The sequence below is a fragment of the Pan troglodytes genome, chromosome 4 (genome assembly GCF_028858775.2).
Source record: "Pan troglodytes isolate AG18354 chromosome 4, NHGRI_mPanTro3-v2.0_pri, whole genome shotgun sequence".
Classification (NCBI taxonomy): domain Eukaryota; kingdom Metazoa; phylum Chordata; class Mammalia; order Primates; family Hominidae; genus Pan; species Pan troglodytes.
The window spans coordinates 148,968,099-148,994,490 of record NC_072402.2 but is presented as its reverse complement, the minus strand read 5'-3'; the positions used below and the strand labels follow the sequence as shown (position 1 = coordinate 148,994,490).

Below are 26,392 nucleotides of genomic sequence, written 5' to 3'. Positions count from 1 at the left end.
CTGCATGGCCTGATAGTCACCAGGTGGTCTTTGCTCCCTTTTAAATTCCTCAGATAAAAAGATTTTGTCTCTGGGGCCTGTTCAATGGTCACTAGGTGATTTTCGCTCTCCGCAGTCACGATGTGATGGAAAGCAAAATAGCAAACAAGGGAGCTGGATGGCGATGAAGCAGAGACAACAAGCAAGCTCAAGCTCCTGCAGAAGGGTCCGTCCCTGGAATCGCCTCGGCTCACCTGTACCGTTCCAACAAACCCTTCCAAACAAAAGAGCCCCACCCCAAAAATGCTTTTGAAATCCTGAGATGTGATCAGTGAAATATTCAGCCAAGGCAAGGGGAAACTGTCAGCAAGTTAAAAAGATTTATTGCTATTCCAGGCTTCAAATGAGCCCAGAACTCAGGGCTGGTGTGTGTTTCAGAAGTTGTTATGGTGTAACAGGGTGGTAGAAAAATCCAGACAGTTTGATGTCGAGGCCACCCTCTCTTCCTTGGACCCCTGCTCCAAAAGCAGCTGCTGGTGAGGCTCCTTCCCATCTGCCTCATTCACCCAACAGGACCCCAAGACTGAGGCAGGCAGCCTCGTGATCCCCACAGCTCACAGGTGAGAGGCTGCTCATACCTCTCCTAGCACTGGAAGAGCCTTGTCCTTGGGACCGGACACTATGGCTTTGGCCCTGTGGAGGGAGAAACAGTGCCACAGGAGTTGTCTTAAGAGGACAAGGCATGCACGGTCTGAGATCAGAGGTTGTGACGTGGCCACCCATGAGCCAGTCCATTTGGGACACATCACACTGCAGAGCTTTTTAAAAAAATAATTAGCTGCCAATCTTTTAAAATGGTAAGATTTCATATACAAATCTGGATTTTTGGCTTCTCTAGGAGTAAACATTGAAACTTTTTTTTTGAGACAGAGTCTCACTCTGTCACCAGGCTGGAGTATTGCCAGTATCTGGCAGTTGTCTTCACAGACTGGCTATGCACTCTCCAACTGACTCCAGTCCTTGCCACCCTTAATTATATTTCCAACTGGAGACCAGGCCTCAGCAGCCTTGTATCAATGGGCACATGTGCTGTGACTTTCTGTGTAAGAAATATTTACATTGTAATAGTATCTTTAATCAAAAAGGAAAAATCGGCTGGGCGTAGTGGCTCATGCCTGTAATCCAGCGCTTTGCAAGGCCAAGGTGGGCGGATCACGAGGTCAAGAGATCGAGACCATCCTGGCCAACATGGTGAAACCCCATCTCTATTAAAAACACACAAATTAGCCGGGCGTGGTGGCAGGGCCTGTAGTCCAAGCTACTTGGGAGGCTGAGGCAGGAGAATTGCTTGAACCCGGGAGGCGGAGGTTGCAGTGAGCTGAGATTGCACCACTGCACTCCAGCCTGGTGACAAAGTGAGATTCTGTCTCAAAAAAAAACAAAAAAGGGAAAAATCGAAATCAAGCCTGGAAGCAACATGTTTCTCACGGTTCTTATCTGTCATTTAAGTCTCTTGCTAGGCCCTGCGGGTACCTGAGTTTGTAAACAACAGAGCACTCCTAATATCTCCCCCAAGGGATTCCTCCCCCACACACCCTACCTCTCCAGGATACACTGCACCCTAGTATTAATTGGGCAAATCTAGAAAGGAAATAAAAATTAGTCACAGAAGTTAAGGGAGGAATAGACTAAGAGCAAATACTTTTGCCCCTTCATTGTAACAGGGGGCCGGAGGAGAACAAAAACGTTAATACTCTCACTTCGCTTTTAACTTAGTGACAAAAAAAAAAAAAAAGAGTGAGAGAGAGAGTCATAAAGATTCTTCAGGTCCTAAAACACTCTGGTTCCCATTCCTTAACTGCTTTGGAAATGAACGAGGCTCTTTAGAGAGAATGTTAACGGGGATGAGTAACGTGGTCAGCCCAGCAGACGCCCTGGGCTATCAAGAACTGTCCAACTCATTCTCCCTTAGGTCAGGGCTGCTTGCCCCAGCCTAAAATGTAAGTGGTACAAAATGATTTTCAGTGAGGGTAGTGGACTCATTGTAGAAAGGGGATTAAAGGGGGGCAGAGAGTGGGAGTTTGGCCTTGGCAAACACAAAACAGAGGAAAAGGGACCTTCCTCACACCGCTCCATTCTGCTGTGGCAGATGCCATGTTATATGCCCTTTAGAGAGGCAGCGATCTTGATGCAGCCCAGACGCTTCCCACCGCTGCTCAGGACGCTCTCTATGCGGTAGTTCCCGGTGGTGAGCCAACTGGGCAGCTCCAGGTCAGGCACAACGAATTCGCTCTTGGGCAGTGAGTAGGTTCCCTGCGGGAAAGCCAGTGGACCGCCAGTCAGTGGGAGCCTACTTATGGGGTCTTTCTCCTAGAGCCACTGCTAGGATTGTAGCCATGAACTACCACCCCTCTTCCCATTCTCAAAACGGCCGCACAAGGTGAGAGATGGCTATAGCACTGTAGAGCATGGATTATTATGGATAAAGGGCCCTGAAGATCACATCTAAGTTCAAGTCTCCCATTTCGTAGATGGATAACTGAGGCTCCCGGAAGATAAGTGATTCCTGATAGGACACATTGGCTTACAAATCCAGAGACATGCGGATCTGCAGAAGGAGAATGCAAAGACCCTTCTCTCCAAACCCCATCTCTTTAGCCACAGGGGTAACGCTCTCTCCTCCCTAAGTACTTACTTCTTTGAAGGGACAGTGGCAAGGAAGCCCATAGGTACGCAGGGGCTCTGGGCAGGGCTCCCCAGTAGGAATTAACATGTCAAGCACATCACAGAAGTGTTCAAAGGTACAGCTGCCAATGTAGTCTGTGCATGGGATCTTGATCCAGAGGCCAGCCACCTCCTTCTCCAAAACTAAATCCACCTGGTAAAAAAAAAATAAAACAAAGGTTTGAAAAAGGTTATAAGTGTAAATTCCAGGGCAAACATACCAGCTCTTCTGTCTTCAAAAAAGCAGCAATATATTTTAATCATAGAATTTTTAACTGGATGAGATCTTAGAGATAGTCTGTTCTAGGAATGGCAACATTGTGGCCCATGTGTGAGTATAGTGTATTATTGTGCCCATGGCAGACATTAAAAATCAAATGTGAATTTTCCCCCTACACTGAACTATACATAGACTTAGAATTCCTTTTTTTTTTTTTTTTTTTTTTGTATCATGGCTCACTGCACTCACTGCAGCCTCAAACTCCTGGGCTCAGACGATCCTCCTGCCTCAGCCTCCCATGTAGGTGGGAAACACAGACAGGCACATGCCACCACACCCAGCTAATTTTGTATTTTTTGTAGAGATGGGGTCTCACTTTGTTGCCCAGGCTGGTCTGGAACTCCTGGCCTCAAGCAATCCTTCCACCTCCACCTCCCAAAGTGCTGGGATTACAGGCGTGAGCCATCATACTCAGTCCATAGTCTTAGAATTCTTCAGGTAGTCACTACCCATTGATTGGCTCTAACACTTGCATTGAAATGCACTTGTCATCTAACTGCTAATTGGTTAACTGTGGCATTGTTTCCTGGGCTTTCCTTCTGAGCCCAGTCGTGGCCCCAAAATCCTTTTCTGCATAGGACTTCAGGTAGTTACTACCAACTGATGAGCTGGTTACCAAAATGAACCCAACTGGCTGCTCTTGGGTCACATTTTCTCCGTACAGCCACAGAAGACAGAATTAAGAACAACAGGAATGTATAGAAAGATCACCTTAAGACTGGTATAAAATCATAGCTAGGTTACAACAGATGGAGCTGCCTCAAGGAGTACGGGCTCCCTGACTCAGCCGGGAAAGCTACAAAAGACTCTTGTCCCTGGAGTAGGGCTGGGTGAGAAGCTCTAGAACACACTTCACACCTCCATACTGTCATGACTTTGCTCCCATTTTGGAGGCTGAAGCTGACCAGGAGGAAGTGGCCAGAATTTCATGGTGGACATCCCAGTTGTGCTGGGCACACGCTGAACAGTCACCATGTATTAGTTGCCTCTAGTGCCAAATGAGTTGGCTTTAGAACCATGTCCATCACCCACCAAAGGTATCAAGGGAAAGAGCACCAGGAAATTAGCTTTCTCAAATATCTGATTCCTTGTGCGTGTTACGGCAGGAAATCACATTTTTAGGATCCCTTTCAGCTCTGACATTCTAGCATTCTAGGAATCCCAGCCTCTAGGCTCACTTTATTTGGGGCTCTGTTTCTAAGAGATTAAATCCTGGATGGGCACTTATGTCCTAAGAGGCTGCTGGGCTCAGGCTGGTTCCCAGGCCACGGACTCAAGTCTTCCAGATGCCCCAGATGTCGAGATATTAGCTGCCTTCCTCCAGGCCCAGAAAGAACAAAGAAGTTAGCACATCCTGTGGTCTGAGTGGACAAATTCTAATTGCTCCTCTCACTGGCCTCATCTGCTCCTAAGACATACCCATTATCTCCACCACTGGCCACACAGCACCCTCTCAGCCCTCCTCTCTCTCATCAAACCTGCTTCTACCCCGCTGCCTAGGAAAAGTCAGAGGGCCTAGGTTGGAATGCTAGTTCTGCCACTTCCTAGTTTTATTGTGCCCTTGGGTGAGTTACTTAATCTCTCTCAGTGGCCATTCCCTCACCGTCTTTTTTTTTTTTTTTTTGAGACAGAGTCTCACTCTGTCACCCAGGCTGGAGTATAGTGGTGCGATTTGGGCTCACTACAAACTCTGCTTCCTGGGTTCAAGCGATTCTCCTGTCTTAGCCTCCTGAGTAGCTGAGATTACAGGCATGAGCTACCACGCCTGGCTAATGTTTTTGTATTTTTAGTAGAGATGGGGTTTCACCATGTTGGTCAGGCTGGTCTCAAACTCCTGACTTCAAATGATCCACCCGCCTCAGCCTCCCAAGGTCCTGGGATTACAGGCATGAAGCACTGTACCCGGCCTCGCCTCATCTTCAAAAGTGGGATATTTTAGAGTGCCTACCTCTCTCACAGGTCCCATTGAGAGAGAAATACCAGCACTTCGCACAGTGCCTGAAATCAAAAGCTTCCTCCTCCGTGACTTCTGCCCTGCCTTTTTCCTTAGCCAATACTCTCTCCTTGTGTCACCAATACCCTAATGAAAATGTTTGAGCCAGTTATGCCCTGAGTGAGAACACGCAGTAGAGGAGGCCAGTAGGGGGACAAGTCCTGCCAGGACTCCTCCCACCAGGCTGGAACCTGTAGGGCAGCATCTACCAGAAGGGGTAGTGGCTCCCTCATCTCTACTCCTACCCCCAGCACAGGACCAGCACGACACAAGAAGTGTACTGAACTGAAGTCAACAGAGGCTTCTAAGGCAGCAGCCACACCTACCATTTGGAAATTACAAATGATGGCTCATTTCTTATTCTCAATCTATTTGCTACTATGACTCAGAAAAGGAAGCAGGGTGGAGTAATGAGCCCAGGCATGTATATGACTTTGGGTGCTGGGGGAGCCAAGTTACCAGGCCTGAAAGGCTGGAATAAGTACATATGACAAATACAGTGACAATTTACAATTCTTGAGGATGGGAAAACCAGGGTCCCACAGGCTGGAACTTCAGGGAGGGCTGGGCATTGGGAGTTATTAACTATGCCAGATCCCATGGAGCAAGTCAAAAGAGAAAAGGGAGCTCCTGAGCAGGCCCCAGTCTTACCCACGGCCATGGAATCCGGGACATTTAACTTTTAAAAATTGCAGCTGGAGTCAAATCCAGCCAGGTCCCAGATTTGACTTTTGATTAAAGAAATTTCACTACAGCAAGATCAGAGAAAGAGAGGATGGCAGTTGCTTTCTTGGGTTTGGGCAGTCACTCTCCTCTGGGCCTCAGTGTAACAAGGGGTTGAAGCCCCATGGACCCCAAGAGTGCTCCAGGCTCATCCAGAGCTTAGTTCTGGGCAGCTCTCATAAGCGGGTCTGCTGGGCAAGGGGAGAGTTCTGGAACTGAATCTGCAGCACTCCTCTCCCCTCCCCTGCAAATACACCAAGCACCAAGTCTACCTCCCTGCCAGTAAAAGCTCAGGAACCAAACCCCAAGAGAAACATACCAGCCTTGTCCATGCTAACAACTAGCTTTGTGACCTGGGTCAAGTTGCAACCTTTCCTGAGACACTTTGTCCCTCATCGTCTCTTCTCCCTAGCAAGTGGTCAGAAGAGCCTTCATCTAATAGTTGATATGCACATATCCTGAAAAAAGAACTGAACCAAATATATATATATATGTATGAGAAATATTGGGAGCCGGGCCTGGTGGCTCACGCCTATAATCCCAGCACTTTGGGAGGCCAAGGTGGGCAGATCACCTGAGGTCAGGAGTTTGAGACCAGCCTGGCCAATGTGACAAAACCCCATCTCTTCTAAAAAAGTACACGCCTATAATCCCAGCTACTCTGGAGGCTGACGCAGGAGAATCCCTTGAACCCGGGAGGCAGAGGTTGCAATGAGCCATGATCGCGTGACTACACTCCAGTCTAGGCAACAGAGTGAAACTCCAACTCAAAAAAAAAAAAAAAAAACTGGGGAAAAAGAAGGAGCAGAGGGGATCTGAGGCTAATTTTTCCTAAGCACAAGTGACAATAAAGACAGAGGAGATTATGTAGGCCCAAATTTATGACAGGTAATAAAGCAATGGAAAAGGAGAATAGGGAGTAAAACCCATCTTAATGGTTTGTGAAGAAGCCAGGAAAAGCAGGCTGAGGGCAGAAAAGCGGGTTTGCCAGCTTCTTGTTTCCAAGTCGGCTGCATAGCCCCCTCCCTGGAAACACCAGTGGCTGCATGGTGATGGCAGCAGAGGGAGCATGGCGGACGGCCTACCAGGAGAGCCCACACTCCAGATCAGCAGAGGGAGCACACAAATAAATGTGTGTGACCCTGGCAGAGAAACAGTCCAGTGTCCATACATAGGGAATGATTCCATCCCTTGGCCCAGATCCAAGGGTACAGGGCTTGACCCCCTATCACTTGAGGAACAGTAATGGAAACACAATGACTCTGCTAGGAAAAGGCTTGGTAGGAGGTGCAGGGGAGCTGAAAGCTGCCACATATCCAGGACTTGTGTCTGGGTCAAGAGGCTGCAGGATAAGACAGATACTAATCGAAATGTTCACAAGACATAAAATGTACTGAGCATGTCCTGGGTGCCAGGCCCTGTGCAAAGCACTTTCTACATGATTTTCTAACTCAGGTATTGCTCAAGGAAAGCCCACAACGTAGGAGCTGTGATTAAGACAGGTCTAAGGATAATGATAGAAACACAGAATCCAAATCAGGAATCTTCTAAATAATTAACACAAAACTGGTACTAGAATAGATCTGGATCAGGAACAGACTGAAGGGCATAGAGGAGCATCATATAAAGGTAGCAATTTTAGCTAGAGAGGAAAGGACCATATTAAATGGTGTTGCAATGGATATATGAAAAGTCTTCATTGTTTTCTAAGAAAATATAAAAACATACACCCCTAAAATAGTCAATGGATGGAAACAAACAGGTTATTCCCAAAGTAAATACAAAAGGCAAATAAACTTATGAATAGACATCTGCGCTCACTAGGAATGATGCAGGTTTATTCAAACATTGGGAGGCACTTTGGCAAAATGTATCAAAAGACCTAAAAATTGTGTATCTAGATAATCAGAAAATTATAAAAAGATGTACTGTAAGAATAATTTCTACAAAGGTGGTTATTACAGCAAAACAAAAAACAAACAAACAAAAAAAAACCCTCTGGCCAGGTACAGTGGCTCAAGCCTATAATCCCAGCACTTTGGGAGGCTGAGGCAGGTGGATTGCCTGAGGTCAGGAGTTCAAGACCAGCCTGGATAACATGGTGAAACCCCATCTCTACTAAAAATACAAAAAGTAGCTGGGCATGGTGGCAGGTGTCTGTAATCCCAGCACTTTGGGAGGCCGAGGCAGGCACATTGCCTGAGGTCAGGAGTTCAAGACTAGCCTGGCCAACATGGTGAAACCCCATCTCTACTAAAAATACAAAAATTAGTGGGGCGCAATGGCAGGTGCCTGTAATCCCAGCACTTTGGGAGGCTGAGGCAGGAGCATTGCTTGAACCCGGGAAGCGGAGGTTGCAGGGAGCTGAGATTGCACTACTGCACTCCAGCCTAGGCAACAGAGTAAGAACCTGTCTCAAAACAAACAAATAAAAACTACACTGGAAACAAACTAAATGTTCAACAATAGACTTGTTATATAAATTATGAAAGATCCACATCAGAATATTTCTGCCATTAAAAATGATTGGGTGGGCTGAGCAAGGTGGCTCACGCCTATAATCCCAACATTTTGAGAGTCTGAGGCAGGAGGATTGCTTGAACTCAGGAGTTTGAGACCAGCCTGGGCAACACAGGGAGGCTCCGTCTCCATAAAAAATAAAAAAATTAGGTAAGCATGGTGACATGAACCTGTGGTCCCAGCTACTCAGGAGGCTGAGGTGGGAGGATCCCTTAAGCCCAGGAGGTCAAGGCTGCAGTAAGCCATGATCACACTACTGCACTCCAGCCTGAGCAACAGAGTGAGACACTGTCTCTAAAATTACAATACATTAAAATAATAAAATAATGATTGGATAAAAAAAATTGAATAAGTAGAGCCACCTAATCCTTGGAAAGATATGGACATATAGTATGAGGCAAAAAAAATAGCAAGTATAATAGCACATATCATATAATCCCATGAGTATAAGTGTGTATGTATTTACAAACACATAAAAATTCTGATGGGATATATAAAGAGCAAACACTGACTATCTCTAGGATTTAGATTACTGGAGGACATTTACAATGAGCACTGCCTATTATCATACATATCCATTAAAAATAAATATGTGTGTTACATATGTAATTGTATGGGGGAAAGTTGCAAAGAATATCCTATAAGATGTTAAAAGTGCTTATCCCTTATCACTAGGTAGTGAGATTTCAAGTGATTTATTTTATTTATTTATTTATTTATTTTGGGACAGAGTTTCACTCTGTCACCCAGGCTGGAGTGCAGTGGTGCGATCCTGGCTTTCTGCAACCTCTGCCTCTTGGGTTCCAGCAATTCTCCTACCTCAGCCTCCTGAGTAGCTGGGATTACAGGCACATGCCACCACGCCCAGCTAATTTTTGTACTTTTAGCAGAGATGGGGTTTCACTATGTTGGCCAGGCTGGTCTCAAACTCCTGACCTCAAAAGATCCACCCACCTCAGCCTCCCAAAGTGTTGGGATTACAGGCATGAGCCACCACACCTGGCCTATTTTATTTATTTTTTGACCACTTGTGTTTTCTAAAGTGACTATATATTACTGGCTAATTGGTATATCGATTTTATAATTAACAACAAAACCAAATTGGCCAACCAGAGCTGTCAGACAATAATGAGCAGTTGGCCACCAGGCCCAGAGAAGGCCAGGACGCTTCTGCCAGGTGCAAGGTATCCGTCACTCCTGCCCTCACCAGGAAGTTGCTGGCGCTGACATCAGAGATTCCTTTCAATCTTATGATCCTGAGATTCCATGAACCTGTGAAAGAGTGTCTGAATCTACATGTCCTGTACTATTCTCTGGAAATCCAGGATTCTGAAATTCTTCACAGTTCCCCAAGCATACATGCCCCAGTGCCCCTGCTGGCCAGACCCTGGCACCTCCCCTTCCCCACCCACCCCCAGGCTCACCTTCAGAGGAGAACTCAGGGGGACACTGGTGCTGCCCACGACACTGAGGGTCACATTCCCAGGAACGATGATGGGGTCAGGCTCCAGAGTCAGGCTTCTGATCACTGCAGGGTCCTTCCCTTCATCACAGTTATCCCAGGAAAAGCTACTGAGCTGGGATGGCTGGGGACAATCAGGCAGCAAGGAAGGAGAAGAAGAAAAAGGTTGACAAAAGAAACTATCACAGATCGCAGGAAAAACAAGCTCCTGGCAGTGTGACCTTGGGTGAGGCACCCCCGTCCCTGAGCCTCATCTATGAGACTCCATACCTATGAACCTGGGATAACACTTACCCTACTCATTTTATAGGCAGGACTAAACTAAAAGACTCAAAAGACACAATCTCCCAAAAGTGTATTGTAAACTATAAGGCAGGATATGATAGACCTGGAACTTCAAAACAGGAGACTGACCTAATTGGCCTTTGGTGGGCACCTTCTCTGACTTCCCACCTCCCTGCTGCCCACTCCTCTCCAGCCAGCCTTGGAATCCCAGCAGAGGGCAAGCTCCTAGAGGATTCACCTCTGCAGCCCACACCCAGGACCTTGTTCATGTCACACCCCATGCCCAACCCAGAGCCAGGAACAATGGGAAACACAAAACACAATGGGAAATCTAACAGCATCTGAAATCCCACTCTCAAGGGGCAGGTGATTAACTCAGAAAGGAATAGGACACTCATGAAAAGATCCCCAGTGGATCACTTGCTGATGAATAATCCCCAGTGGACTTCCCCAGTCCTAACCAGTGTCTTCTTCCCATCCTACTTCTCATGCCGCATGCCCACTTGGATCACTCACCACCCCTGTGCTGAGCTGCTCCTCCTGTTCCTCCTCCACATCCCCCAGGTCTCCTGATTCCACCACCACTACATCTGCATGTGACTGCATGTGACCACCACTCCGCACTCCAACAGGACCCTGTCTGATGATCTTGAACACCTCCCACACTGTGAAGACTCTCTGCCCACCCACTCTCACCTCTCCCAGCCCCCTGGAGGCCACCTATGAGAGACTGTTGGCATGCCCTCCATCCACACCCTGTCTCAGAGGAAAACCTGCCAGTCCCACACCCCCAAGCTGATGCCCACCTTCAACACTCCCATCACTGACTCTTTCAAGAGGGATCACCTAACCCCAGCTAGGCTGACAGATTCTCTCTGCCCAATTTTGGAATTAAGGCATAAAAGGCTGGGGATATGGGGGTTTTGTGCTGTCACTGGATCCTAAATTTTAGGTTGAGGCCAGACCATCTAGATCTGTGATCCATGACCAAGCAGAAGTTAGGGCTAAGGGCTAAGGGCTCTGTTGGTCTGTGGAAAAGGGAACAGATCAAGTCCCACTTCCCTATCTATAAAAGCAGTATGGAGTAGCAGTGAAGGGCATGGCTTTAGAGAGACATGGGTGAATGACAGCTTTAGCCAAACAGCCCTGGGTGGAAATCATAGCTCTGCCACACTTACCATGTGATTTTATAGGCCAGTTTCCCCTTTGGAGTCTAAATTTCCACATCTTTTAACTGGAGGCATTTCTACCTTCCTCTCCAGGATGTTGCAAGGGCGAGAGCGTGTATGTAAAGCTCATAACCCAATGCCAGGCACAACACGGGAGCCGGCTCACTAAAGGAGCTATTAGCATCCTAGCCTCCGCTTCCTGCCGGCAGCTCCATGAGATGTCTTGTAGCTCTGTAATAAACTTCCCCTTTACCTGAGCTTTTAGGAATGGGTTCCTACCCCTTGGAATGAAAGGTCATGTCATGACTAAGAAAGGCAGGACAGGATAGTTGCCACTAAATGTTTCCTTCAACATTCATTCCACAAATATTTATGGAACAATGATGATAGGCCCTGGGCTAAGTGCTGTGGCAAGAGTGGTAAACAATCAGACCTGGCTCCTGCCCTGCCTTGAGGAGCTTACCGTCTAATGCAAATAAATATCACCCACTATGATTTGTGAGTGCCACAAAGGAAAAGAGCAGAAGGTAATGCTGACAGCAACAAAGGACTCACTTACATAGGGTGGTGGGGAAGTGATACTTAAGCCGGACTCTTGCAGGATGCGGAGTCAGACATGTAAGTGCAGGCCGAGGGGACTCAGGCAAAGGCCCCGAGGCACAAAGAAGCTTGGCTGCTCCAGGCACTGGGAGAAGGCCATGGGCTAAATGTAGTAGATGAGGGACCCAGATGAGGTTGGAGGGGTAGCAGGGTCATTTAATGCAGGACCCCACAAGCTATAATCGGGAGGTTGCATTTACTATAGGGGCAGTGGAACCCCACTGAAGGACAGTACTACACTGTGATTTGTGGTTGTGAACAGACTGAAAGTGGTCAAGGGAAAGATTGCCTGGAATTAAGAGTCAGGCTGGAGGGCAACATAGGAGCAGGACTAGTTTTCTGGGTGGGGCTGCTTTCATAGATTCTAAGGCAGCCTGATCCACACAGAGAATTGATTCCGGGCTGGGGGTGGGGGTAGGGTATCCAGAGTACCTACCGGAGAAGAATCCCTTCCCCTCTCCTAAGCTCTTCTTTCCCCAGGCCCTGGGGGAGACATAACAAGATGGCTTCCTGAGGGTAGTGCCCGGCTAGCTGTCTCTGTAGTGACAAATTCTGCTGCTGAGTCCAGGCTCATCAGGGAAGGGAGGTGTAATGGATTAGCATTGCCCACCAAGGCCAGGCTGGTCACCAGATATCTGCCATTCCAGCCTAGGCCAACTAGTGGGAAGGGGTGGTACAAGACGGAGGGGAAAGGCACAGCTCTGGAGGCAGAGATATGGGTACTACAGGTATGAGTTAAAACCCAGCTCAGCCAGTCTCACTAGCTAAGACCATGGGTAAGTTAACCCCCTAGGGGTTCAAAATTTCCTCATTTATTATGTGGACATAATGATATCTTCTCACAGGGCTATTGTGAGGGTAAGATGTTTGTATACAGAAAGCACAGGGCGCAACTCCTCAAGACTGCCAAGCTCATGAATAAACAAGGAAAGACTAAGAAGCTGTCATAGGCTGGAGGAGAGGGGGGACTACAATTACATGTGTCATGACAACAGTGGCAGTGCAGTACCCTGGATTGGATCCTGGCTCAGAAAGAGGGCATTAATGGGAAAACTGGTGAAATCCAAATAAAGTCTAGAATTCAGTTAACAGTAATGTACTAATGTTGGTTTCTTAGTTTTGGAGATATGTACATATAAGATGCTAACAGGGAAAACTGAGTCAGGAGTATATAGAAACTCTATATTATCTCTGTAACTTTTCTTTTTTTTTTTTTTTTTTTTCTTGAGACAGAGTCTCACTCTGTCATCCAGGCTGGAGTGCAGCAGCATGATCTCAGCTCACTGCAACCTCTGCCTCCTAGGTTCAAGTGATTTCTCCTGCCTCAGCCTCCCAAGTAGCTGGGACTACAGGTGTACGCCACCATGCCTGGCTAATTTTCGTATTTTTAGTATGGACAGGGTTTCACTATGTTGGCCAGGTTCAGGTTGGTCTCAAACTCCTGGCCTCAAGTCTCCCTTTGCCTGCCTTGGTCTCCCACAGTGCTGGATTATAGGGGTGAACCACCACGCCCTGCTGCAACTATTCTATAAACCTAAAATTATTCCAAATTTTTTTTTAGGAAAAAAGCACATAGCCCAGTACATAGCACATAGTATGGGTACAACAAATGACAGCCACTATACAGCACTATAGAGTCTATTAAGCACCTACTATATGACTAGCATGGGGCTAGATATCCTCCCCTGTTATCTAACACCCATCACAGTCTGTAGTCACAAGATCAGTTATGCTAGAAGAGGAACTGAAATTCAGGTTTCCTGATGTTCATTCACTGTCACCCCCCACCCCCATCTTTATCTGGCCCAGGGACTCAAGGTCAGGGCTGTGAATCACATGAGCCCCAAGAAGACGTAGGTGCTGTGTGATTTTGAGTGACCTTTATAATGTCTCAGGGCCTCTTCAAAACTGCCGATCTAAGACCTAGTCTGAGATGGCATCCATACCCACAGCATATATAACAAGTTTGTAGGGTGAGCTAGCAGCCTCTAGCCAGACTCCACCTCATAGCGGCCAGCCCTGGAGCCAAGAGAAGCATTCTCAGCCAACATTCAGGAACAAGGTATAAATTCTCCAGGCAAATGAAGTCAAAAGGTCCACGTTCCTTCATTCAACAAGCAAAACAGACTTTCTGCCTCGGGGGCAGAGTGAGGCCAAGCCCACAGATTTGTATGGCTTTATTTGTTTCTGATTTTAGAAATTTTCCATCAATGAATGCATTTCCCTTCACCGACAACTCTCCGAGATGCAGGTTGGCACCATCACACCCATCTTACAGATGAGGAGACCAAGACTCAGGAAATCCATGGATTGAGACAGGGGAATGATCAGAAGCCAAGCCTCCCTGCTTTCAGTATCACCCGCTTTCCCCTACACAGCACTGTTCCTCACTCTCAAACACTTCCAAGATGGTAGAAGGGAGGGGATCAGGGTTGGACCTATCCCTTTGCTACCAGAAATGTGTGATGTCTTGACCACAGCTAGCAGCCAAGAGGCATTGGAATCGGGTTTTTGTTTTGGGGGTTTTTTTGTGAGATAGGGTCTCACTCTGTCACCCAGGCTGGAATGCAGTGGTGCAATCTCAGCTGTAGCCATGACCTCCCAGGCTCGGGCGTAGCTGGGCCTCTCACCTTAGCCTCTCAAGTAGCTGGGAATACTGGCGCACACCACCACGCCCAGCTAATTTTTGTATTTTTGCAGAGATGGGGCTTCACCATGTTGCCCAGGCTGGTCTTGAACTCCTGAGCTCAAGCAATCTGTCCACCTCAGCCTCCCAAAGTGCTGGGATTACAGGTGTGCACCACCGCACCTGGTCTTGGGTTTTTTTTAAATTGACAAACCATAGTTGTATACATTTATGGGGTACACTGCAATGTGAAATGTATTCTCTTAGTTGTTTTGAAATGCACACAGTTCCTGACTTACAATGGTTTGACATACCATTTTTCAACTTTACAATCGTGCCTAAGTGATAAATATTCAGTAGAAACTGTACTTTTAGTATCCATACTGTTTTTCACTTTCAGTACAGTCTTCAATAAATCACATAAGCCATTCAACACTTTATTATGAAATAGGCTTTGTGTTAGATGATATTGCCCAACTGTAGGCTAATGTAAATGTTCTGGGCATGTTTAAGGTAGGCTAGGCTATGATTCTCAGGTTAGCTGTATTAAATGCATTTTCAACTTACGATGGGTTTATCAGAACATAACCTCATGGAAAGTTAAGGAGCTTCTGTATATAATACATTACTGACGATAGTCACCCTGGTGTGCAATAAATCTCAAAGCCTATTCCTTAGCAGAACTTGGTGGCCCACACCTGCAGTCCCAGCTACTCAGGAGACTGAGGTGGGAGGACTGCTTGAGCCCAGGAGTTCAAGGCTGCAGTGAGCTACAATCGCCCCACTGCACTCCAGCCTGGGTGACAGAGTGAGACCCCACCTCTACTCTCAACTTCTGTAAGTTCAACTTGGTTAGAATCCGCATATAAATGAGATAATAAAACAGAACTACCATATGAGCCATTAACCCACTTCTGGGTATATATCCAAAGGAACTGAAATCAACATTTCGAAGGGCTATCTGCACTCCCATATTCATTGCAGCATTACTCACAATAGCTAAGATATGGAAATAACCTAAGTGTCCATCAACAGACACTTGATGGATAAAGAAATTATCCATCAACAGACACTTGATGAAGAAATTATCCATCAAATTGAATGCATAAAGAAAATGTGGCATATATACACAACAGAATACTATTCAGCCTTTAAAAGGGGGAACATCTTGTCATTTGCAACAACATAGATTGAATCTGAAAGACATTGGGCTAGCTGCAATAAGCCAGGAACGAGGCTTTTTCAGGTGAAGGGATTACAGAACTTCCCTTTCCCAGGGATCTGCAGCACAGTGTGAATGAGAAGTGAAGGAAGAAGCGGTGTGAATGAGAAGTGAAGGAGGAAGCTTGGAGGGTACGGGGACTGTTGTCTCAGTGGCTCATAACCAAGGGCAGCGGGGTCACAGGCCTGGGTATTTGTCACCAGATGGGCAAATCTGGATCCTCTGGCCTGGAAAAGCTCTCAAACCCTCCCAACTCTCAGGAAGACCTCAGGGCATTCGAGCAGGGGAAGAGATGAGGCAGCAGGCCTTATCATGGGGGACATAAGGAGTGGGGGTCAGGAGTAAGGTGCAGGGTTAACAGGACTGAATCTCTGGGGGCAATGCCTTAGTTTTAAGGCTGTCTGCATTTTCACTCCGGCGCTTGGAGGGAGGGCAGGAGAGTGCAGACGTGAGATTAATCTCTCCAAAAAGGGCCTGGAGCAGAACAAGTCTTTAGAGGCCACCCTCATTGTACAGACCAGAATCCCATAATTAGTTACTTTGGAAGGCTCTAGTGCAGAGAACCAATTCTAGAGAACGGAGTGGCCACCCCCGTATCTCAGCCAGACCCGCACACCCGTAGCTGGGCCAGGAGGCTGCAAACAGACTCTTAAAAGAGGGTGCACTCACCTTTTTCAGGTGGGCTTGCGCAGGGGCCGCGAGAAGCAAGCCCAGGGCGATCAGGAGGGGAGCCTGCATCAGGGACTGCATCGGGAAGGGTGGGTCAGGGCGGAGTTAACTGCAAGGTCTGTGGCAGCAGAGGTGCCTTTAAATGCCTTCCAGTATTGGTTACGCAAAGAAGCTGAGTCCAGTCACTGGCAGGTTCGCCCTGCCCCGTCCCGGCCAGAGACTTCCCGACCGAGAATTGGACCGATTCCTCCCGGCTCCGCCCCCTCGCTCTTTTCATTGGAGCCTGTCTCTCTAGCGTAGGTGTCAAGGCCTTCCCTCTCTGGGGCGTAGGCGGAGTTGGAAGAGAAAGGGGGCGGAACTGAGCGCGGCGGGGCTGAAGGCGGCTGGAACGGAAGGGAGCTTAGCACGAGGTTGGGGCGGGATCACGAGGGCGGGGCGGAGCTGCGCGCGCGGGAGGGGCGGGGCCGTGGCGCGAGGAGGGGCCGAGCGGAGTCGGGGGCGGGGCGGAGCCGAGCTCCTGGGAAGGGCAGGGCCGGGCAGGGGATGGGGCGGAGCTGTGGTTTGTGAACTCGTGCCGGGGCCGTCACCTTTGGAAGGACCTTTGGGAAACCGCGGATTCAGTGTTTTCATCCCCAAGTCCTTCCTGACAAAAATGTCAGGCTCTCTGCCATGTTACGCTTCCCCATATGTGTGTCTTTTTTTTTTTTTTTTTGCTTTGAGACGGAGTCTCGCTCTGTCGCCCGAGCTGGAGTGCAGTGGCGCGATCTCGGCTCACTGCAACCTCTGCCTCCCAGGTTCAAGCGATTCTTCCGCCTCAGCCTCCCGACTAGCTGGGACTACAGGCACGCGCCACACGCCCAGCTAATTTTTGTGTTTTTAGTAGAAACGGGGTTTCACCATGTTGTCCAGGACGGTCTTGATCTCTTGACTTCACGAATCCGTATCTTTTTAATAATTATAACCGTTATAAAAACTAACATTTAGTAACTGCTTGAAAGCTTGCTAAGGACGCACAAGGGAATGCTTTTTTTTTTTCTTCCCCAATTTTAGCACTGAGGAAACTGATACACAGTGAGGTTAGCTCTGCCAAGATCGCACAGCTAGGAAGGAATAGAGCAAGACTTCTTTTTAGACACCCCATCAGCCAAGATTTTGTCAGGTTAATATACTAGTTGGAGATTTGCTTTTAGAAAAAACAGGGATGTTGTTACCAATACCGCCAATTTACCACAGGATTGTAAACTACCCAAGGGGTGGCATCATGATGCAGGCACTCATTTATACCCAGTGCCTGATGCATAATAGACAATCTGTTGAGTACATGAATGCATGTGTAGAATTTAAAACTCACCTGATCATCTTTTTTAAAGTAAACTTTTTATTTTGGTTTACAGAAAAGTTGCAAAAATACTACAAAGTTCTGTTCGTTTCCTCTATTGTTGATAAGACACCCGTGGCCTGGCCGGGGGTTCAGACTGCAGACCCAGAGCTTGTGCTTGTGCATAACTGGGGGGCACTGCCAGCGACAAGGAGGTGGCAAAAGAATAAAAAATTAAAATTTTTTTTAAAAATCTGGGGGCATGACATTGGTACACTATTATTAACTAAGCTCCATACTTTACATAATGATCCTCCCATTCTGATCAACTCTTCCCTTTCACCTAGCCCAACTGAGGTAGGAGAATAGAGTCTGCAGGCAGGGAACCTAAGGCCATTTCACGCTGACTTCCTAGAACTAAATCGAAAGGAAAACCCTAACTTTCCACACCTAAGTAACAAGAGGACCAGAGGCTACTCTCTTTACAACCCCCCACCTTTTCTGTGCAGCAGATGGGAAATTGAAAGTACATTTCGATTTCTATGCTACATTTCAGTTTATATGTTAAAATTGCATAGAAGTGCAACTTTGTAACTTCACTTCAGCCTGATTGGTTGCTTTCCACAACCAATCAGATGTTTGCACAGGAGCATGACCTTTGTAACTTCACTTCGGCCTCTGATTAACCAGTCAGATTGATTGCGGGCCACCACTACATTTACATGAGGTGAGCACCAAGTGGCCAATGGGAAACCTCTAGGGGGTATTTGGACCCAAGAAGATTCTGTATCTGGGCCCTTGAGCTGCTGCTTGGCCCGCTCCCACACTGTTGAGTGTACTTTCATTTTTAATAAACCCTTGCTTTTATTCTTTCATTGCTCCATTTTTCCCTTGCTTTTCTGTGTGTTTTCTCCAATTCTTTGTTCAAAAACGCCAAGAACCTAGACAACTTTCAGTCAAAACCCTCTACTGGTAACATATTTTGGCAAGCCAGCCAGGAGAGAAGGTAGGCCCAAAGCTTGGGATTTATTTTTCTCCTTTTCCCTTTTAATGCAGGGGAATTTTTCTCTCCCTCTCTCTTTTCCTTTCCAACTCGGAACCCAACTCGGTGGACAGCGCCTAAGCACAGAGGAAATTGCAAGTTTCTGGCCAGGGCCACTCTCTGGTGAGACTGAAAGGCTTCCGTGTCGAAGCACTTGACCGCCACTGCCTGGTCACTGAGAAGTCTTTTTTCTTGTTTTCATTTTTCTGAGTCCTATTCCTTTTCTTTTTTCTTTCTTTTTTCTGAGTTCTATTCCTTTTTTTTTTTTTTTTTTTTTTTTACTTTTTCAGTCTTTCACTGGTCGTTTCCTAGTAGCTCCTTGGTAATTGAGGGAAACTGGCCGGGGCCACTCTCCAGTGTTCTCTGAAGGCCAAAGAGTGAACAGGGATGGCTGCCCTGCCCAGAAGGGTGAAAGACTCTTTTCTGTCCTTTCTGATTATAGTTCCTGATCCCTACCTGTGTCTGGGTTGGCAGCAGCAGCAGCTCATCCAGGGCAAACTCACACGTTTCAGGTGACTTAAACCTTATGCTAAATTCTTCCCTTCCCTTCCCCCACTTGACTGGCTAAGGACAGAAAACCCACCTAGCTATGCAAAAAGGTTATGAGTCAGAGGGTCCAGGCATGTCGTAGGTGGTCTGTGTGATGCATGGGGAGTGGGGGGAATTCATGAAAGGTAATCTATTTATTGCCTAAATTGAGAGAGTTAAATGGTTGCTTTGCCGGCCGTGGTGGCTCACACCTGTAATCCCAGCACTTTGGGAGGCCGAGGCGGGCGGATCACGAGGTCAGGAGATTGAGACCATCCTGGCTAACACGGTGAAACACCATCTCTACTAAAAATACAAAAAATTAGCCAGGCGTGGTGGCGGGTGCCTGTAGTCCCAGCTACTCGGAGGCTGAGGCAGGAGAATGGCATGAACCCGGGAGGCGGAGCTTGCAGCGAGCCGAGATCATGCCACTGCACTCCAGCCTGGGCAACAGAGCAAGACTCTGTCTCAAAAAAAAAAAAAAAAAAAGTTGCTTTAAGTGGCATGGGAAAACCTTAAGGAAAGTTCACAGTAGGTCTTCAGTGGTGGAGGGAACCATTCCAAAGCAGTGCCTGCACCTATCTAAGGTCAGAGACATCTAACAGGCTAAGTCAGGGCCCTAATGGGGAGATGCTCCCAGGGACCCCAGTCTGGGCCCAGAATTTTTCCAGGAGGATGACTCAGGTAAAATTTGGGTCACCTGGTCAGCCCTCCACTTTTCAAAGTCCTCTTCTCTTTTCCAGACCACTGTGGGCAACTCTCTACCTATTCCACCTGATTCCCCGCTCGGCTATGTCCTCCACCATTGGAATCAATTTGACCCTGACAATCTAAAGAGAAAACATATAATTTTTTTCTGCAGTACCGTCTGGCTCCATTATGAGCTGCCCGGCCTGGAAAAAATGGGTAGTCAATGGTAGCCTTAATTATGACATCATCCTGCAATTAGACCTATTTTGCAAGAGACAGAGCACATGGTCAGAAATCTTGTACATGCAGACTTCCATGACCCTTTACCAAAACCTAACAATCTGTGAAACTCCCAGAACCCACCCCACAAAGGAAAGTTCTAAGGGAGAACTACATATTATAGATGACCCCCTCTTACAAGGGCCACCTGTCTCTCAGAGTGAACAGTGACCACCCCCATATAGCCCCTTGCAAGTGCTCCTGAGGCTAAACCCCAGGAGCAAACACCAGAGACCCTACTAAGTCCCCCTCACATTCGGAGGGGAACCCTGTATTCAGCTTTCCTTCCAGCCCTGCTACACCTTAGGGAAGTAGCAGGAGTTGAGGGGCCAGTCCTAGTGCAGGCCCCCTTCTCTACAACTAATATACAACAATGTAAGGAAAAGCTAGGAAGCTGTTCTGAGAATCCTAGGAAATTTGCAGATGAGTTCCACACTTTGACCTTAGCCTTTGATCTCTCATGGAGAGATGGTCAATTCATTCTAGCAACGTGTTGGCACTCCCTCAGGAAAGGAACAAATCTTTGAGGCTGCCAGGAGGGAAGTGGATGAATTATCCACCTGAAACCCTCAGGGCAATTACCGAGGCCCAGACACAGTTCCCACTACTGATCCTAATTGAAACTATAACGCCCCCGTGGGAATGAACCACCTGGCTAAATTTCTTGAGGCTGTCCTTGGAGGAATGAGAAAGGGATTAACTAAGGCAGTAAATTATGATAAAGTAAGGGAGGTTACATAAGGAGGAAAATCCAGCCATGTTTTATGGTAGGCTGGAGGAAGCCTTTAAATATATACTAATCTGGACCCTTCTTCTCCCGAAGGCAAAATATTAATGGCACAGCATTTCATTAGCCAATCTGCCCCAGATATCAGACGTAAACTCCAAAAGCTACAGATGGGGCCACAAACTAATCAAAATCAGCTTCTTAATACTGCCTTTATGGTGTATAACAATCATGACCTGGAGGAAGGAAAAAGAGAACAGAGTAAAGAAAGACGGCAAGCCAAAATTATGGCAGCCATCATTGGTGATGCCCTGAATGCCCAAAGAGCATCTAAGGGAAACCCGAAGGACTATAAAGATAATACCAGCAAAGGCAAGTCTTGCTTCAAATGCAAGAAAAGCGGGCATTGGGCAAAGGAATGTACTAAGCCCCCGCCCTCCAGCTCCCCTCAGGCCCCTGCTGTCAACGCAAAGGCACCAGTCACGAACCCTGGCACTGGAGAATTGATTGCCTCTGCTCCCACTGAGGGGCTGGGTTAGGCAAAACTCTAGCAGTGCGAAAGGAGGAATCAGATGAAGACTGAAGGGGCCCGGGGTCTTCCTCACTGCCCCTGTCCAGGAACTTTGTAATTACTACTGGGGAGCCTGGAGTAACTCTGGATGTCGTGGGCACCCAAATTCAGTTTCTTTTTGTTACAGGGGCGAATTACACTGTCCTTACTGCTTATGCAGGGAAACTTCCCTCCTGATCCATGAGTGTTATGGGAATGGAAGGGAAGCCACAACCCAGATTTTTTACTCCTCCTTTGATTTGTCAAATTGAGAAACAAATCTTCCAACAGGAGTGCCTAGTAGTATCAAGCTACGCAATCCCCCTGCTGGGAAGAGAGATTATGGTTAAAATAAGGGCACTACTACAATTTAAGCATCACCCAGTGAAATTGCTAATAGTCAAAAATACAGACAATGTCCAAGACCACATTAATAAACAGGTTAACCTGCTGGCATTGTATACTAGAAAACTGGGGAAGGCTAACACAGCAGTGCCAGTCAAAATACAGCTTGAAGACCCCAGCTGTTTTCCCAGTCAAAAATAACACCCAATTAAGCAGGAAGTAAGAAATGACCTAGCACCCATAGTTGAGGTATTACTTACCCATGGGCTCTTAAAACCCTGTAATTCTCCCTGCAATACCCTCATCTTACCTGTTCTAAAGCCTTCAAGGGAATACTGGTTAGTAAGAACAGTTAATAAAGAATCAAGGAGGACAAAAAGAAGGATCCTCTTAGTATATGGGGTCAAAAATATATCTCCCTCAGACAGCCCAGTGGAAAGTTATAAAAGCCCTGCCTGATTCTTTCCATGTTGGGAGGGATGCAACTCTGATTATGGTAAACAAGCTCTTTACTGGGTCTAACTTCAGTGGCTAAGCAGGTCTACCAAGCCTGCTAACTCTGTGCACTTAACAACCCAGGAAACAAAATCCTCCTCTAATAGAACCAGTCCAGAGGAGAGGAAAGTTTCCAGGGGAAGACTGGCAATTAGACTTCACCTATATGCCAGCTTGCAGAGGGTACAAGTTTTTGTTAGTACTAGTAGATACCTTTACTGGTTGGGTTGAAGCTTATCCTACCAGAACACAGAAGGCTAATGAGATTATAAAGGTTCTCTTAAAAGAAATAATCCCCTGGTTTGGGTTACCTCAGAGCCTCCAAAGTGATAACGTCCTGTCCTTTATCTCCAAATAACTTGAGTGGTTGCTAAGGCTCTTGGAATCAAATACCATTTATATTCAGCATGGAGGCCTCAATCCTCCAGGAAAGCAGAAACAGGTAACCAAACTCTAAAACAGGTGTTAGCTAAGCTATGTCAGGAAGCATCAGAAACTTGGGTCAGCTTACTGCCCATTGCCCTCTTAAGGATCCATAATACCCCAGAGCAAAAATTAATATAAGCAAATATAACGAAATGCTATACAGAAGGCCATTCTTAACTAATAATTACTGATCCAGAAACAGCCAGTAAAATACCTAGTCAACCTAGGACAATTTCAGCAGGCTTTACAAAAGTGTGGAATTCAAAGGCTCCCCATACTGGGAACTAACTAGCGACCCCAAATCAGGCCAGGAGATAAGGTACTTGTTAAAACATGCAAGGAGGGATCAACTGTTCAACAATTACAACCCAAATGGAAGGGACCATGTTCAGTAATACTGGCTATGCCTTCTGCCATCAAAGTACAAGGATTAGATTGGGTACATCTTTCAAGGATCAAGCCAGCAATACCAGAAGATCCGGACCAGGAACCTGAAGTTTCCATCAGCCACTACACCTGTGAACCTGTGGAAGCCCTGAAGTTCCTGATTAAAAGACAGCCAAAAGATGAGTAAATGCCTACCAATTTTCCTTGGTGTCTTTGTTGCATAATTACCGTAGGCTGGATAATAGTAGTCATTTATTTTATTTTTGCAGTTTAATTGCCTTCTTCCAAATGGATATAATCACTTCCTTTGTAGTAATTAAGTTGAATGTTTTAATACATTTTTATAACAAACATTCCTGACAGCATAGGTATCCACGCCCAAAGTTCCCATTAAGTCTTTTAACCGAATTCATTTCCTCTCGCATAGAGACTATCAAGCCTCAGATGATCATGCAACAAGGTTTCCAGCCAGTTCCAAGTGAAGACACCATCCCTGGCCATCAAGAAGCCACCCTATCTTCACTAGACAGAGTAGGGAGAGAGTTCCATGATCTCCAACAGATAAGGACTACTCCCAAGTCAGCATGAAGCAGTTACAGAAGAAAGTCCATCAGTCCCTCTGCCTCCCATAAAGATTTATGGGGATCACGTCTCTCAGGGATGAGATGAGGCAGGAGAACAGGTCTGGAGGAAGGGAACCTAAGGTTGTTTCACAATGACTTCCTAGAACTAAACTGAAATGAAAACCCTAACTTTCCACACCTAAGTAACAAAAGGACCAGAGACTACTGCCTTTGCAAACCCTCACCTTGTCTGTACAGCAGATGGGAAATTAAAAGTAGTACCTCTGATTGGTTGCTTTTTTTTTTTTTTTTTTGAGATGGAGTCTTGCTCTGTTACCCAGACTGGAGTGCGATGGCACAATCTCAGATCACTGCAGCCTCTGCCTCTCGGTTTCAAGCAATTCTGCCTCAGCCTCCCGAGTAGCTGGAATTACAGGCACCTGCCACCACAGCTGGCTAATTTTTAAAATATTTTCAGTAGAGACGGATTTCGCCATGTTGGCCAGGCTGGTCTCAAACTCCTGGCCTCAGGAGATCCGCCCGTCTCCAGCCTCCCAAAGTGCTTGAGCCACTGTGCCTAGCCGACTGGTTGCTTTATGCAGCCAATCAGATGTTTGCACAGGAGTGTGACCTTTGACATTTCAGCCTCCTATTGGTTGCTTTCTGCAACTGATCAGACTGATTGTGGGCCAACACTTCATTTACATGAAGGGAGCACCAAGTAGCCAATAGGAAACCTCTAGAGGGTATCTGGACCCCAGAAGATTCTGTATCAGGGGCCCTTGAGCTGCTGCTCAGGCTGCTCCCACACCGTGGAGTGTATTTTCATTTTCAATAAATCCCCACTTTCATTCTTTTTTTTTGTTTTTGAGACGGATGCTCTCTCTGTTGCCCAGCCTGGAGTGCAGTGGCGCCATGTCTGCTCACTGCAACCTCCACCTCCTGGGTTCAAGCGATTCTCCTGCCTCAGCCTCCTAAGTCGCTGGGATTATAGGCACTCACCACCACGCCCGGCTAATTTTTTGTAATTTTTAGTGGAGATGGGGTTTTGCCAAGTTGGCCAGGCTGACCTTGAACTCCTGACCTCAGGTGATCCACCCGCTTAGCCTCCCAAAGTGCTGGGATTACAGGCTGGAGCCACCGTGCCCGGCTGCATTCTTTCATTGCTTCATTCTTTTCTTGCTTTCCTATGTGTTTTGTTCATTTCTTTGTTCAAAATGCCAAGAATCTGGACAACTTGCAGTCAAGACCCTCTACCAGTAACACAACCTCTTCATGAGATCCATGAGGAAGAGGACTTGCCCAGTGGTACACAGAAGAAGTGAAACTAGACATCACTTCTCCTAAGGCTGAACCTACAGATTATACGAGAGATGGCCATGTGGCTCTGCTCCAGGTGGACATGGGTGACAGATGCCACTGTGGCTCTGCTCCTTGGTGGATGTGGGTGAGAGATGCTCATGTAGCTCTACTCCTTGGTACATGTGTAGATGAAAGATGCCTACGTGGCTCTGGTCCTTGGTGGGTGTGTAGGTGATGGATGCCCCTGTGGCTCCGCTCCTTGGTACATGTGGGTGAGAGACACCCCTGTGGCTCTGCTTCTTGCTGGATGTGGGTGAGAGATGTCCCTGTGGCTCTGCTCCTTGGTGGAGGTTTGTGTGGTTGCTCAGGGTAACCACAATGCCAGCATGGTATGCCCTGCAGCATCAAAATAGGAAGGGGCTGCATAGACCCTTCCAGCATCATTCCTTGTCTATCTTTCTAGCAACCAAGTCCCCTCAACCCCATTATCCACCTCCTTTTGACTCCTACAGACACACTCCACCATAACACAAGAGGTCAACACCCTTAGTCAGTGAAAGGTTAACTCTCCCAGCCACCTCAGTGGCATATTCCTTTCAGATGAGAGTACCTGGCATCTCCACATAAAGGAATTTGGATGAAATTCTGGAAGGTCACAGACACAGTGACTGGAAACCACACCATAAACAAGATGGAAGAAGGGAAGGGACATGTTCCCAATCAGGTAGACCCCAGCTTGCACCCTGGCCCTGCCACCTCCTGCTGAGAGAACCTGGGCAGGGCCTTAACCTCTCTGGCCTCAGTTTTCTCATTTGCAAAATGAAGATTCAAGATGATAATAATGAAACTACCTCTCAGTGATAAACTATTCACTCATTGACTCATCGATTCAACTACTGAACAAGATAGAGGCCCTGCCCCTACCCCCACAGGCACACCCCATCTGCCTATGACTAGAGTAAAGGGCAATCAGCAAAGAAAGAAATAAACAAGATGATAGCATCAAGTAATAATACTAGATGACAAAAAAAATCAGGTTAAGGTAACACAAATTGGGGTGAGTTGCCTTTAGGGGTCTGATAAGAACTCTCTGAGGAGGTAGGCTTTGACTCTCCCCGGGAGAAATGACAACACTTGGGGAAAGAGCCGATGGAAAAATTAAACATGGTCAAGACCATCAGGCCATGCTTCCCAGCCGGGGCCTCACATTGCAGTCCTCTGCCAGCTTTTAAAAATCCCAACTCCCAGGCCACACTCTAGACATCTAAATCTCTCGAGATGGGACCTAACCATTGGTACTTTAAAAAAAAAAAAAAAAAAAAAACCCAGGCGACTAAAATGTGCAGCCAAGGTTGACATACAGTGATGTAAAGTATCTGACGTACATATAATAAGTGCACACATTCATAGAAGTGACAATTATTAAAACAAGGCCTCTGTCCTTGAAGAACTCACCTTCTAAGAGTGATTGGTTAGAATACTGGAAAT

General features: G+C 46.9%; 1 protein-coding gene across 1 annotated transcript; it reads right to left on the bottom strand.

The window, feature by feature from the left end:
* Positions 1-345: 345 nt before the first annotated feature.
* Positions 346-16,665, bottom strand: GM2A (ganglioside GM2 activator). Its single transcript, XM_527083.8, has 4 exons — positions 16,253-16,665; positions 9,644-9,805; positions 2,675-2,857; positions 346-2,292 (listed from the first exon to the last, which is right to left on the bottom strand). The coding sequence occupies exons 1-4, from the start codon at positions 16,331-16,333 to the stop codon at positions 2,137-2,139; spliced, it is 582 nt and encodes a 193-aa protein (XP_527083.2). The 5' UTR covers positions 16,334-16,665; the 3' UTR covers positions 346-2,136.
* Positions 16,666-26,392: the final 9,727 nt, after the last annotated feature.

What these genes read in the sequence shown, in the direction of transcription:
- GM2A (XM_527083.8), bottom strand. Translation starts at nt 16,333, where the DNA reads ATGCAGTCCCTGATGCAGGCTCCCCTCCTGATCGCCCTGGGCTTGCTT. An exon ending in CCCTGAGTTCTCCTCTGAAG is followed by an intron (nt 2,858 to 9,643) that starts GTGAGCCTGGGG and finishes TTTTTTTACCAG; the next exon opens with GTGGATTTAGTTTTGGAGAA. An exon ending in GCCACTGTCCCTTCAAAGAA is followed by an intron (nt 2,293 to 2,674) that starts GTAAGTACTTAG and finishes GCTTTCCCGCAG; the next exon opens with GGAACCTACTCACTGCCCAA.